The sequence below is a fragment of the Saccostrea cucullata genome, unplaced genomic scaffold, assembly GCF_032062105.1.
Source record: "Saccostrea cucullata isolate Sc308-1 unplaced genomic scaffold, CSIRO_AGI_Scuc_v1 ctg921, whole genome shotgun sequence".
Classification (NCBI taxonomy): domain Eukaryota; kingdom Metazoa; phylum Mollusca; class Bivalvia; order Ostreida; family Ostreidae; genus Saccostrea; species Saccostrea cuccullata.
The window spans coordinates 1-16,288 of NW_026925570.1; the positions used below are offsets into that span (position 1 = coordinate 1).

At 32.7% G+C, this 16,288-nt stretch overlaps 1 protein-coding gene across 2 annotated transcripts; it reads left to right on the plus strand.

The window, feature by feature from the left end:
- The first annotated feature begins 14 nt into the window (after positions 1-14).
- LOC134269233 (uncharacterized) lies at positions 15-5,981 on the plus strand. Of its 2 annotated transcripts, XM_062751442.1 has the most exons (14): positions 15-126; positions 369-424; positions 702-818; positions 1,034-1,081; positions 2,007-2,051; positions 3,930-3,974; positions 4,131-4,172; positions 4,363-4,433; positions 4,523-4,551; positions 4,648-4,703; positions 4,840-4,948; positions 5,139-5,200; positions 5,357-5,434; positions 5,579-5,981. In XM_062751442.1, coding segments are annotated over exons 7-14 (549 nt in total). In that variant the 5' UTR covers positions 15-126; positions 369-424; positions 702-818; positions 1,034-1,081; positions 2,007-2,051; positions 3,930-3,974; positions 4,131-4,170; the 3' UTR covers positions 5,721-5,981. The 2 variants fall into 2 exon arrangements, with proteins under 2 accessions (XP_062607426.1, XP_062607425.1); XM_062751441.1 differs by lacking the exon at positions 2,007-2,051.
- The last annotated feature ends 10,307 nt before the right edge of the window (positions 5,982-16,288 follow it).

Genomic DNA, 16,288 nt, shown 5'->3' on the forward strand with positions numbered 1-16,288 from the left:
GAAATTTTATTTTAGTTTGCAGAGAAGCATTTAAATGGACACTTGCATGATCTACAAAGTAATTAACTAAAAAAGATCTACAAATCATGAGGAGAAAAGTAGCTTTAGAGTTGATGCTTTACAAAGGTATTTATTTTGTATTCATTTTTTTGCCCCCAGATCTAAATATCCCAGGGGTATAGTGTTTTTGTCCCATCCTGTCTGTCTGTTGTCAACTTTAACTTAGCCCACTGAGTGGGTGGGATTATGGTTTTCATATTTCTCAGGTGCATTACAGTTATAATAATGGAAAAGAAATCAGGACATGTCTAGTTAAAATAAGAGAGATTTGAATAGTACAGAACTTTGCATTTCTTTTTTCATTACAGTTAACTTGACAGGATGTTGCCCAAAATGTGCTAAAAAAATTGAAAATGAGGAAAAGGTAGATCTTACAACGATAACACACCATGCATATCAATGTCTTCCTACAAAATGAGAAAGAATGTTTACCAACAACTTAACTCAAACTAATGTTTACCTTGAAATTAATACATATAACTCAGATTTGTATTGCTTTATTCTACAGATATCAGAGTAAATACTTCAACCATACAATATGATCTGACAGCAACATATATTTTTTTTTAATCATGTAATTCATTTTCAATCTTGTTTGTCAACTTTATTATACATCTCTTTTTTTTTTAAATCTAACAAAGATTGAATGCAGCATGTGCCAAAGAGCCTACCACTTTAAGCCTTTCTGCATTGAAGAGGACATGGATCTTGAAGAATTCACAGAATTTAAATGCAGAATGTGCAGAATAAATTTCTGGGTAAATAAAATCAATCCAAAAGACATACTTTCACTTTGGACTCCAGCATTAAATGCTCTCCTCTCTCTCTCTCTCTCTCTCTCTCTCTCTCTCTCTCCATCTCTCTCTCTCTCTCTCTCTCTCTCTCTCTCTCTCTCTCTCTCTCTGTAAGGGTGTGTGTCTATCTGTCTGTCTCTCATTCGGTCTTTAATTCTGTATCATTATTTGTGTTGAAGGGAAAGTATGAAGCTGACTTGGAATCTGTTAACAAAGAAGTTGCCAAGGTAAAACAACTTAGTCTTATTTTATTTACAAAGTAACAAATAGAATAATAGGGTATTTGAATTTATTCAAAGAATTGCTTTTATTTTTATACCCCTGCTACGAAGGAGGGGGGGGTTATACTGTTTTACCCTTGTCTGTCTGTCTAGCTGTCCGTAACAAATTTTCATTGCAGTTTTTTCAGTAAGTACTCAACATCAAAGATTCTTGAAATTTTAATACAATCTTCTCTTAGGCATGCCATATGATGGGATTCATTTTTTTTTTAATCTGATGTCAACTTCCTGTTTGTCTGTCCGTTTCATACATGTTTCATGCATAACACATTTTCTTGGCAGTTTTCTCAGCAACTACTCATTGCAGATGCTTGAAATTCTAAATAATATTCTCTGAGGCATGCCATATGATTGGATTAATTTTATTCTTAATTTAAATCTGATGACATGTTCCTGTTTGTCCGTGTGTCTGTCTATTTCATACATGTTTCATTCATACCAAATTTTTGTCACAGTTTTCTCAGCAACTATACTCATCGCAGATGCTTCACAATTTAAGCACACTCTTTTGTGAGGCATGCTATCATGAATTAACAAATTTTCATCACAGCTAGTTTTCTCAGCAATAACACTTAACAGATCTTTGAAATTTTAGTACATACTTTGTTGAGGCATGCAGTATGGTCGGATTTATTTTTATTTGAATCTGATGTCAAATTCCTATTTTTCCATGCATATACATGTAATGTTTATTAATATGTTATTGTATATTCACATCAGAGCAGGGGTATTACTAGTGAGCATAGGCTCACATATTTCTAGTTCACTTCAGTGTTTCATAATTATGCATGCTTGCGCAACTCTACAAAATTAATTTAATTATTACACTAAATAATGCATATTTAATATTTAAATATTCTTGTTTTTCAAGGATTGCCCTACCCTCTCATATGATCTAAGAAAACATCCAAAAAAGGTACCAGTATTTTTAAAGTTTCAGTTTTTATGAATCATGAATTTTTGTGAAAGTAAAATCATATGCACATACAAACAATTATGTTATAATCAGATGCACAGCATATGTTCTGATTTGTTGCAAGTTTAATGTGTGCATAATTAATTGTGAAACCCATTTTATATCAACTACCTAATTAATAGGTAACTTGTTTTGCAGAAGAAAGTGACCTTATGTTTTCTTTTTATGCTGATATTCATATATCAAGGAAAACTCTCAAAAACATGTTTGAAGTTTTTTGAATATATGAATATTTATCAAACTTTATTTCGTTGAGGTGAGCTCTGTAATCTCTGATTACCTATGTTTTAAAATGAATTTTTGTTCATATGCACATAATAACAATTATGTTATAATATCCTGATTTGTTGCAAGTTTAATGTGGTTATTAAGGTAGATTTTATTCCCTTTAATTTGTTTTGCAGAAAAAGAGCTTATGATGTTGATATTCATGAGGAAAACATGTCGTTTGAATATATTTTTCCTAAACATAGTTTTCTATTGTTATTCATATATGATTATGAATTGTTATTCATATATGATTATGAATCTCATAGTTCTAAAGGACATATTTTAATCATCAATACAGAAGATGAAACTTTTAAGGAGTAATGTCTTATTAGTGTGTTTTTGTACTGTCAATAATTAATGAGAGAGAAGCAATTTGTTTATGAGATACATAAATACCTGATTAGTTTTATTTGCTGAAATTTGCATGACTGTTCAGAATCATAAGAAAATCTGGGAAAAAAGTATGCACATGTACCTTGAACAATTCATTTTGCTCTCTGAGTGATATTTTTCTTCCGTTTTCCCGATTTATATCATTTCAGTGATGTCACATGACTTTGGAATAAATTGTTTCACAAGTTAAAAAGAAAGTCATGCAATCAAAAAATTAAATGTTTACATATTGTAAAACCTTTCACAGATTTTTTTACCATATACTTTTAGTAGATTAGCTGTTTACATATATTACAAGTTAATGATATGATGATTTATACATTTAACTTAGAAAATTATAACATGCATGAACAAACAGCAGGCCTATGGGTCACAAGACTCACCTGGGTCACAAAATTCAATCTACAATAAGAAGACATTTCATAAAACTATGAAGGCCCCATCCTACCACTGGTGGAAATTGTTTGAAAAAAACAAAATTTACACTATGTAATGAAGCTTTCATAATGCAAATTTTATCTTTTCCAACTCAGTGGTTTTTTAATGAAGATTTTTTGAAAGATGTCCATTTCACTTAATCTTTATTATCCCCCCTTAAAAAGGAGATGGTACATGGTTTTTAATTTGAAAAAAAAAAAAGAACTTCATGCATTCTTGAATGCTTTGTATCAAATTTAGCTTAGATTAGTTCAGTTGTATACCTGTAAAAAAATTTTTTAAAAAGACAGACAATGGACAAATTTTGATTGATAAATCTCCCTAGTGCCTTTTGGGTTAGATAACATAAACTCAAGTAAAGATTTGTTAACAGGAACATTCTGAACCTGCTAATCTATTTTTTTTCATGCAACAGTACTAGCCTTGTAATATTTAGGACACCCTTTAAGCAAGTTTTCTAAAACTTGTATTGATTTATGCATTACATAGAACTGTTGCTATTTAAGTTACATTAAATGATTTATTTGTTTTACTTGTAGTTGTAATTAAAGTATCTTTATATATCTTATCAACTTAGTATGATTATTAATTTATAACAATATGATCAACAAGTATGATTGATAATAAAACCAATCAGTTCATCAACATTCATTTCTACTGTAAATCCTTTTCACAATGAATTTTTTAAAAATGGTTTTTAATTTCTTTTCCTTTTAGGTATCTACCTGTCAAAGAAGAGACTTTAAGTACGGATGATTGCAAGTAAGTTCAATCTTTTTTTTAATATTACTTTTAAAGAACAACAATAAATCTTATCATAATTATAATTATTTAACTCTATCTATGGGTTTTGGAAAATTGCGAATTTTTGCTACTTAGAATTAATAATCTAAACTTATCTCATTTACACTAATATAGGCTTACTTGTGAAACTGAGAACCAGACACAGAGTGAAAATATGTGAGTGCATGTAGCTGAGATGTATACTTTTCATTAATGCTAAGCTTTGGCAAAACAAATAGTACATGGTTTGCAGAAAAATGAAAAGAACATTTGCTTAAAAAAAATTATTTGCAATATATTGATAATAAAGACTATTTATTACATGGTAAAATATTTTTATGTACAAAGTGATGTTATAAATATGCAGGGGAAAAGAGGGCACTGGAAATGATGAAGAGGAGGTACAAGATGCAGCTGATGTTGTGACACAATCTTCTGGTGGGTAGTTCATATGTACTTTACTGTGTTCAGGTAAATATATTGCTTTGTATTTTGCTGAAATTTTAATAAAAAGCTCTTTTTTTCAGTATTTGATACAGATTATATTAACAGTCATGTGAGTATAAGAAAGTTAAATACATTATTCATGTTTATCAAATTAATTGAATAGTTTTGTACAATACATATTATTAAGTAAACATTCTTTTTACAGCTGAACAGTGTAATAGGTGCTCTAACAAAGATAATGAACTGCAAAATTGATGAATGGTAATTTGTTCTGTTAATATTCCTGTACAAATATGATATTTAAAAAAAATGATGAAATTGTATACATTTGTATATCATAAGTAATAGATAAAGTCTCAGGTAGACACACAACTTTCATTTTATTTACATTTTCCAGTGATGAAGCTGATCATGCCCGCCATCATATGTTTGTAAAGAGCCCTGCAGATATGTATGACAAATACATTAAACAGTATTTCTTTGGAAGAAAATTTTTAAGTTCTCAGGTAAGAATTAGAAGAATTATATCTGAAATAGTACATGACATGTACGTATGTTCATTTTAAATGTTGTATCAAAAATTGCACTGAAAAAATTATTGAATCTTTTCATTGGAACTTAAGATAATTTATGTGCATTTCCAAAAGTATTTTCTGTTTACATTTCAATGGACAATATGCTGACTTACTTTAATAGGAACAAGAACATCTACAAACAGTTCTCCAAGAAGAAATGTTCTGCAGCAAACCTTTGCCTGGGTAAGAGTTTGCAGATAATTATTTGATTTTGAAGTCACGAATGCATTAGAAATTTAGAACTGTACTCTATTTGTAATTCTTTGTCATTTATTGTCTTAATTCCTCTTTTTGGTTACTTTTTTACCAGGTTTATATAAATTTTAAATAATTTTCCAGATCCATTTTCACTCGATATAGAACCTTCCAAACTCTTGAAAATGAAGAATTGGAAAGTATCCTTATAGATAGTCCACTGTATGTATACTCAATAATTTTTATTTTTTTTACCAGATCTATTACATGTTTAAAAAGCAGCATAACAATTTATGAATGTACTCCCTATACCCATTAGAATATATGTAAGCATGCATTATTTTCAAAAGATTTGTCTTTTTTCAGAATGGCAGTTCACTATTTCTCATTCATTCTACTGAAAGAAGCAATGGTTTATCTGATCTGTAATAAAACAGGACTGCCTTATGAAGAGGCTGATGCAAGATGTTCATCAACAGAGTGTTCAGTAAAGGATTTCCATCTATAAGTGACTGTTCAGTCCAAAAACTTATTATGCCAAACAAACTTATTATGCCATACAACAAACCAGTATTTGGTTTTTTTTGTTAGTTAATATGTGATAAATGTTGCAGTATGATGTGTAGTGACTGGATTGTGTTGTGAGGTGACTGGATTATGTAGTTAAATGAATGGATTATGTTGTGTTGTGATTGGGTTATGTAGTGCAGTGATTGGGTTATGTTGTGTAGTGACTGGGTTATGTATTGTAGTGACTGGGATATGTAGTGTAGTGACTGGTATATGTATTGCAGTGACTGGAATATGTTGTGTAGTGACTGGGTTATGTTGTGTGGTGACTGGGTTATGTTGCGCAGTGACTGGGGTGTGTTGTGTAGTGACTGGGTTATGTAGTGTAGTGACTAGGTTATGTTGTGTAGTGACTGGAATATGTAGTGTAGTGACTGGGTTATGTTGTGTTGTGGCTGGGATATGTTGTGCAGTGACTGGGTTATGTTGCGCAGTGACTGGGATATGTTGCACAGTGACTGGGATATGTAGTGTAGTGACTGGGTTATGTTGTGTAGTGGCTGGGATATGTTGTGCAGTGACTGGGTTATGTTGTGTAGTGACTGGGTTATGTAGTGTAGTGACTAGGTTATGTTGTGTAGTGACTGGAATATGTAGTGTAGTGACTGGGTTATGTTGTGTTGTGGCTGGGATATGTTGTGCAGTGACTGGGTTATGTTGTGTAGTGACTGGGATATGTAGTGTAGTGACTAGGTTATGTTGTGTAGTGACTGGGATATGTAGTGTAGTGACTGGGATGTGTTGTGTAGAGACTGGGTTATGTTGTGTAGAGACTGGGTTATGTTGTGTAGTGACTGGGATGTATTGTGTAGTGACTGGGTTATGTTGTGTAGTGACTGGGATATGTATTGTAGTGACTGGGTTATGTTGTGTAGTGACTGGGATATGTAGTGTAGTGACTGGGGTGTGTAGTGTAGTGACTGGGATATGTTGTGTAGTGACTGGATTATGTATTGTAGTGACTGGGATGTGTTGTGTAGTGACTGGGATATGTTGTGTAGTGACTGGGTTATGTTGTGTAGTGACTGGGATATGTTGTGTAGTGACTGGGATATGTTGTGTAGTGACTGGGATGTGTTGCGTAGTGACTGGGTTATGTTGTGTAGTGACTGGGTTATGTAGTGTAGTGACTGGGATGTGTTGTGTAGTGACTGGGTTATGTTGTGTAGTGACTGGGTTATGTTGTGTAGTGACTGGGATGTGTTGTGTAGTGACTGGGTTATGTTGTGTAGTGACTGGGTTATGTAGTGTAGTGACTGGGATGTGTTGTGTAGTGACTGGGTTATGTTGTGTAGTGACTGGGTTATGTTGTGTAGTGACTGGGATATGTAGTGTATTGACTGGGTTATGTTGCACAGTGACTGGGATGTGTTGTGTACTGACTGGGTTATGTTGTGTAGTGACTGGGATATGTTGTGTAGTGACTGGGTTATGTTGTGTAGTGACTGGGTTATGTTGTGTAGTGACAGTTTTTTGTAGTGTAGAGACCAGTATATGTAGTGCAGTGGCTGGATTATGTAGTGTAGTGACTGGGTCATTTTAGCTAATGACTGGATTTAGTTTCTGTATTTATTGGGTTTCATTATAAAATGAATTGTCAATTTTATGCAGTAATATAATATGTAGTGATCGAGTTATTATACTTAATGAATGGTTATCAAGTGATGTGTTATGTTATGAAGTGATGTGTGTTATGTTCCAGGGTAACCTTGTTATGATTTTGTAATATTATGACTGCATTATATTGTATCATGCCTTGAATATTTTGCATCATAATTAAGTTATGAAAGTTACATGTATGTTGTAGTGACTTGGTTATGCTTTTATTATCAAGTTATGTTTATGCATAAATTGATACTTTTGTACTGTGTTATTCAGTACAGTTATTGATTTATAGTTTACTTTGTTCTTACTTTTTCCATTGCAACAAAGTGACCATGTGACATTATAATTAAGATGGGCAGATATTGATTTCAGTAGGTTAATAATTTTAAAAATGGAATATAAATTATCCATAAATTTATTGTTTTATGTTCATAATGATTTATTTTGTGTTTTTCTTATTTTCTTTATCATCTGGTTTTGTTTTTCTCTTCGTTTTGTTTTGATCCAATTTAGAAGATTGTGGAAATGACAACATATGTGTCAAATATAAGGGCAAGTCAATATAGAATGATTCTGAAAATGAATGCATGCATAAATTATCAGTATATTAGGTCTATTTTGCATAAAGTACAGTTATTTGTAGTAATGTACTGTAACATTTCTTTCCTGATTACTTTCAAGTTTAAGTTTGAATGCATGAGTGTCTTGAATACCTATAAGATAAGTACATGTTTACTTGCTAGACAGGTCAACTATGCATTTTATAAGGCATTGTTTCAAGGTACCCATTGTATTTAGGTCAGGCTTTTAGTCGCTATACTTATGCAATATTAATTTGAATGATTATTTTTAAAATTTATGGTCTCATAACTGTAACGATGTGGTCAAACAAATTGAGTGAGATGCGTTAATATTAATCTCAGTAAGATTTGTAGAGACTAAACATTTTGGATTGACATCTCCAGACCAAAATTTTTAGTCTCTACAAATCTTGCTGAGATTATGTTAGTCTTATTGAAAATTTGTTTGAAAAGTTATTGCTTTATCTGACGATGTGATTTATATTTCCATAATTACATTCCTGTATTGTTTATAAACTGTGTGTAGGATGGGAAGGTTAACGGTTAAGCTATGAATAAATAATATATAATAATTGTGGTTTTACTTATTTATGGAAAGGAATCGATTGCACTGATCAACACATCAAACAAAAACTAGAAAGTTTGCTATTGCAAGCAATTAATAGCGTATGTTGCCCCGAACTGGACAAGACTTTCATTTTTAGCTCTACTGGTCAGAGACCAGAAGAGCTTATGCGATAGTAATGCGTCCGGCGTCCGTCCGTCTGTCCGTCTGTCTGTCTGTCTGTCTGTAAACAATTTTTCAAAATGCTACTCCTCCTACAGTTTTGACCTGATTTCAATATAACTTGGCATATAAGTAGACTACACTAAAATACATAATTCTGTGTATCGGATTTTGATTTCGACGAACGGTGTTGGCGTTGTTACTAAAAATAGAAATTTCTGTGAAATTCTTTCGAAATGCTACTCCTCCTGCAGATTTGGTCTGATTTCAATATAACTTGGCACACAAGTAGACTACACTAAGATACATAATTCTGTGTATCGGTTTTTGATTTCGACGAACGGTGTTGGCGTTGTTACTAAAAATAGAAATTTCTGTGAAAGTCTTTCAAAATGCTACTCCTCCTTCAGTTTTGGTCTGATTTCAATATAACTTGGCACACAAGTAGACTACACTAAGATACATAATTCTGTGTATCGGTTTTTGATTTCGACGAACGGTGTTGGCGTTGTTACTAAAAATAGAAATTTCTGTGAAAGTCTTTCAAAATGCTACTCCTCCTACAGTTTTGGTATGATTTCAATATAACTTGGCACACAAGTAGACTACACTAAGATACATAATTCTGTGCATTGGTTTTTGATTTCGACGAACGGTGTTGGCGTTGTTACTAAAAATAGAAATTTCTGTAAAATTCTTTCAAAATGCTAATCCTCCTACAGTTTTGGTCTGTGGTCTAGACTTTAACACTAAGGTACATAATTCTTTATATCCGTTTTTGACTTCAATGAATATTACCCCGGTATTACCTTGGTTAATAAAGATAGCAATTTCTGTTACTCTCAAAAGGCTACTTCAAATAAGTTTTAGTCTGATTATAATATAATGTGGCATGCAAGTAGACTACACTAAGAACATAAATAGACTTATTCAAGGATCATTATTCTCTTTTTTGCTAGTGTAAAGTTTCAATTCCCAACTGCTTAAGTACGTTCCTCTTCCTTTGCTATAAGTACAAACCAGTAGAGCTTCAGTCTCGACAGAGACTTCTGGTTGGTCAATACAATGATTTAGCCATCTTCGAAGTACAATATTCACCTTGCCCTTTGGGCTCAGTGAATATTGTACCCCTCAGATGGCTAAATCATTGTATTGACCTCAAAAAACAGCAATAATTGTATAATGTCGAGACTATTTATCCGTGAATATAATAAAAAAAATGCCATTAATGTAGGTAAATTATATAGGCCTAAATCAAATCCGAGGGAGTACAGTTACTGATATATGTACCCAAAATCAATGTGATTTAATTCTGCGGAATATATACAATTGAAATTCATCGCAGCTCAATACTGCAAAGAATACCTGTATCGAGTAACGCAGAGTGAGTTATTTTTGTCCTCGAAGAATATGTGCTTATACTGAGGTTTGTTCCACCTGACTGACAACTGTTCATTGGATTTTTACAATTTGATATCTCTTTAGTGTTTCTAATATCGATCAAGAATGGGCATGTATAAAGGATAGATAATTGAAGGAAAATACATAAGTCTATAAAAAAAATTAGAATAGTCTTTGAAAAGGCGAAATTTAAAACTTTAAAAGTGTGGTGCCAGGTGGATTCGATCCCCCTACTTTAAAAAGAAAGTTTCCACGGTGTAAAAATCAGCGTATATATCAACCGAGCTAGTCTGGCTATAAGAAAAAGAGGTATAAAGAATAAGGTACACTTAGCTTCTCATGAGGCCTATTTTCAGAGGTTGGAATTTTTTTGCACCAATTCTCTCTAGGACATGGGCTTTTTATATATAGTAATATTATCTTTGTATCACTGATAGTTTTTGAGATATGAGATAAGAAAGTTAGCATGCACAATTTTGATGCCGTCATTCTAGATTACAAGGAAAGCTTTTTTCTCCAATATTCATCCGACAAAGTAATGCAAAACCTTTTTTTCAAAATTGATATATGAGCTGACAATATACAATAATGCAGTTTTGAAACAATATGATCATTATTTGGCTTCCCGAGGTGTTTAATATTCACCGAGCCCAAAGTAAGAGGTTAATATTGCTATCATATCAAAAGTTGTCAAATCATCATTTTGACTAAAGAAAAGCTCGCAGCATTGTTTTCTTATGTGGTTCAATGATTACAAACTATATTGCTTGCAAATCATGCCATCTTTTTTGGTTGTATAATGTCTGCTGAAGTTCTCACCAACCAAGTTAGAGATGCAGGGATACGTTTTACAAAAGAACTTGCAACTAAGTTTAAAAACTTTAGGTGATTGCAAAATATTATTGATTGTATTTCTAATTGCCTGCATAAATACATCTTTCTAAATTCTTTTTAAAAAGACTAATACCTTTTCTCATTTGCAGAAAAAAAGAAAGTTTTTGCATAACATTTTGGTCTTAGTTGGAAGTTCTTTTGTAAAATGCACTCCAGGATGTTATCAAACACCCAATCATACCATTTGGAAGTTTTCAATATATAGTTAATTCATTCAGATAGCTAGCGATCATTCTATCATCAGTTAATGAGATAATAAGATAGTTAAATGAAATCGGTCTTTTTAATGAACAAGATATACAAGCATATAAACAGTGACTTCTGTACCAAACAATCTTTCATCTCTTCTTGTCCAGTGGTTCTTGAGACGTCATTAATTTTTCACTAAATCATAATTACATGTATCTCCCCTTGAAAGAGGACGTGACACTTCAACGGAACAAACTTGAATTCGATACATGATAAGTTTGTTTGAAATTGACCAAGTGATTCTTGAGAAGAAGATGAAAATGTACAAGTTTACAACAATTAACAACAATGGACACATTTTGATAAGAAAAACTCACTTGGTGAGCTAGAAATATTGTAAAAACCAAATCATGCTAGGAACTTTCCACCCTCAGCCAATTTAAAACTTTCATTGAGACATGGACGGGTGAAAAATGCAAATGCAGTTCCTGCAGAAACCACAGCGTGGGGCTGCATAGCTGATGAGACGATATTTATCTTTTATTTATTCACTTAAACCCCTGTCACACCGGGGCTGCGTCCTCACGGCGACCGCACGGCGTCCTCAAAAAATGCAAAACGTCGAGGTGACCGCAGTAGAGTCTCCTACAGCGCCGTGTCAACGCGGCGAGATCTCCACTGAACGCCGTAGGGTCGCGTAGGGTCTCCTAGAACGCCAGAGGACGGCGATCACTTTAAGCATGCACAAAGTACGTGCCGTGTGATCGCGGTCTGATAAGAACGCAGTAGAAACGTAGTATGATCGCCGTAGCAGCGCGGTGAGATCTCCAACAACGTAGTAGGAGCTCCGTACGAACGCCGTGAAGACACACATGATCGCGGCACGAACGCAGTGATAGTAGACTGCGCTTCCACGGAGATGTCGCGGAGTCCTTGGAGATGTCACTGCGTTTCTATCTCGTTTTTACGGCGCTTCTAATGAGATTTATTGTTTTGTGATTTTTTCGACTGCGATTACACGGCGACAGCACGGAGTTGTCACTGCGATCATTGCGCACCCATGGCATTTCTACAATGTCCGTTTGCGATCACAATGCGCTTTCACGGCGTTGTTAGAGCGTTGTCAGCCAGCTCACAAAACAAAAGCAATGGGATCATATTTGATCAGCAATAATTCCAACGTATTTGTTGCACTAGGAGCATTTAAGTGAAAAAAAAATGGAAGAGAAAATTACACCAGAACTTGTTCTGTTGTTTCACTTAAATTTTGTAGAAAACTTTTCAGTGTGTTTATTTTTTTTTTTACATTCATAAATCTAACAACACATCTGAACCGATAAAATTGAAAAAAGGAGTTAAATCATAAAACTATTAATAATTTAGTACTAAATTATTTAAACAGAACATTTTTGATTATTAAGAATATTTCTTGGCATGATTAGAAGTCTTTTCATAGTGTAACTAGAATCTTAAAAAATGTTTTACATTCCTTCTAAATATAATATCAATGAGTATAGAACGCAATGTGAACGCAGTCAGCGCAGTGAGAACGCTGTGAACACGAGGTTAAAACTCCTAACGCGCCGTGAAAACTCCACTGAAGCACAGTCAATCGCATAGAGATCTCCGTGGGAACGCAGTAGAACGCCGTGAGATCGCCGTAGAATCGCGTCCGTCGCCGTAGGGATGCCGTGACATCTTCATATTATGAAAATTTTACAGAAATTTGTGCAATTTTCCTGCGATTCCACGGCGATTTAAAAAATTTAACAACGCCGTAATGACTCCGTGTGAACGCAGCTTGGTGTGACAGGGCCTTTAGTTTAGAAACAGCTGAATTTTTATTTATTTTTGAAATCTTTCATTTGCTTTAATGATACCAACTCATTTTATTTCATTGTTTTCTAGTGTTTCTTTTATTTATTTTTTCTCTTACCCTCACAACAATGCATATCTTGCCTATGTAGGTAGGGACTGACCCAATCTCTAGGCAGGATGTGTATTGATGAGGAACATAAATTATTTTTAAATTATTATTATTATTATCTTTTTTTTTAATTAATTTTTTTTTCTCCTTCTTCTTTCTCAATTTGGTTTAGCTATTTCTGTGTGAATTTTTAATTTTCTAAACTTTCAAATTTATTTATTTATTGTTTTGTATTCATTTATTTTTATTATTATTAATAATACAATTAGTTTTTTTTTATCTGAATTTATGGATTAAACTTAGTGCTTAATTTTTATTACTATCATATAACTTTTATTTATTTATTTATAATACTCACGTTATATTTATTTTTGTTCCTCTTAATGCAATCATATTGCTTTTCAATTTGTCTATTTTTTTCTTTAACTTATTCTAATGAAATTATAAATTCTTAAAATTTGTTAAATTCTTAAAATTTGTTAAATTCTTAAAATTGGTTTTATCTGTCATATGTATGTGTATATATGTACATGTGTTTTTGCATGTTAATTTATGTTGTAAATGTTTTCTTGTGATATTTAAACTGTGATAGTCGGTTTAAGAGCTCTACAGAGCTCATGTTTCTTTGTTATGTAATGTATACAATGCCGACTTTAAATAAAATTTACTTTACTTTACTTTAACTTTTTGTCCAGAAACTGCCGAACGAAGTTAAAAAATCCGAATTATAAAGATTAAATATATTTATCTAAATATATTTTTTCAAATTATTGTCACATATGTGCCTTTGGATATAAGGCAACATGCAGGTATCTTTGTTACATATTTTAGCAATTTTTCATTAAAAATGTAGGCCATGGAAATATTCCGGAAATGTAAAGTGTTTAAATTTAACTATGAGCACACGCAACGCGATTGACGAAATAGGTTTTTTTCGACTAGTCATAGCAATTGCATTGAACATATACAAATATTATTCATCGCGTTGCCTGTGCTCATATTAAAACATTTACAAATGTGCATAAAAATTTTTAGTTTTTTGCCAAAAACTGAAATCCGGGTAAAATTTGGAATTTATAATTCTGATATGTGACGTTTTGGCGCCATTTCCTATGCATGATTCAAGTAAGGGGGTTGTCTCAAAATAACTTCGCAGGGTAATGACAGATTACCAGCCACTTCATTTTTCTTAATTTTCTTGGGCCAAATTTATATACAAAGTATATTTTGTTCTTTGAGCAGATGATAAAAATCAGGTTTCCTTTTTTTTTGTAGGTTTTTTGTGAATTTCGACCCTAGGGCAGGGGTGCCCCTAAAAATATCCTATCTTAAATTATTTCTTACATTCTAACCTATCAAAATGTCAGAATTTTATTTAGGGGCAGGCCTGCCCTGAAGGACTTCTAGGCCAAAATTCATGCCAAAATCAATGCTTTAACGTACGAAATGGTGTTTCGATCAACTTTGGAGGTTTATTGTAAAGTTCTGAACAATAAATTTTAGGTATAAAATACAAATTTGAAAAATTTAGACATATATACGGTAGAAAACAACAAATAAAGATTTATATTTAAATGTCACTTTTTCCGGAAAATTTTTCTCTCCGTTAGGTCAATTCTTTTCTCTTAGTGAATACATCCTTTCTGTGAAATACTTTCAAAATGCTATTTTTCCTACAGATTTTTTTGTGATTTCAATATAAATTGGCACACAAAAGGACTACACTAAGATACATAATTCTATATACTGGTTTTTGATTTTGATGAACAATGTTGCCGTGGTTACTAAAAATAGAAATTTTTGTGAAATACTTTCAAAATGCTACTCCTCCTACAGTTTTTGTCTGATTTCAATATAACTTAGCACACAAAGAGACTACACTAAGATACATAATTCCTTGTATTGGTTTTTGATTTTGATGAACAGTGTTGCCATGGTTACTAAAAATAGAAATTTCTGTGAAATACTTCCAAAATGCTACTCCTAGCTCCTACAGTTTTGGTCTGATTTAAATATAACTTGGCACACAAGTAGAGTACACTAAGATACATAATTCTCTTTATCAGTTTTTGATTTCGATACACAATGTTGCCTTGGTAACTAAAAATAAAAATTTCTGTGAAATACTTTAAAATTGCTTCTCCAAATACATTTTTAGTCAGATTATAGTATAATTTGGCATGCAAGTAGACTACACTGAAATACATAATTATCAGTTTTGTGTTTCTGATTTTGATGATTGATGTTGCCATAGTAACTAAAATTCAATATTCTGTAAAGTTTTATTAAACGCTACTCCTACAACTCTAGTCTTATTGCAGTCTTGCCACAAAAAGAGACTTATTCAAGGATCATTATTCTTTTTATTGCTTTTGTAAAGTTTAAAGTCCCAACTGCTAATTTTCTCTTCCTTTTCTAGTATTAGAGCGTTCGCTTCATGATCCGGAGGCCCGCATTCGATTCTCGTTCGCGGCGCCTCGTCATACCTAGGATGTAAACAAAGGTAGTGACTGTTCCTTCGCCAAGCGCTCGGTACTAGAAGTGAAAGTCACGGGTCTTTCGGATATGACCTTAAAAATGTAGGTCCCGTGTCACGGTAGGCGCTGGCATGATAAAGAACCCTCACTGCTCAATGGCCCTGAGTGCCGAGTATAGGTCTAAATTTGAAGCCCTTCACCGGCATATGGTGACGTCTCCATATGAGTGAAAAATTCTCGAGAGGGACATTAAACAATATACAATCAATCAATCAATCTAGTATTAGAAGTACAAACCAGTAGAGCTACAGTCTCAACAGAGACTTCTGGTTTCATCATACATTAGCTCGATCAGCTTGGACAACCATTAACTCGTATCAGTGCTTTCAGTACTTTGATTTGAAAATCAAAATATTAACTTTTGTAATAATTTCAGATGTGATTTAACTCAGTAACTGTTCAAAAGTTCCGATAGGAATCCATATAAATTACATGTATATACTTAAACAAGACAGTATTGTATGAACTGAAAGTAGAAACATCAAGTCAATATTAACAAAAACCCCAGATTAATTAAGAGACTAAATACACCAGCTTGCGTGTACAACAAATTAATAATCAGAATTTTCAGTATTCGCATAGATCATTGAAGTATTTAAATAAGTACAAACTTTGTTATTTACATAAATACATCGGGTTCAGGTA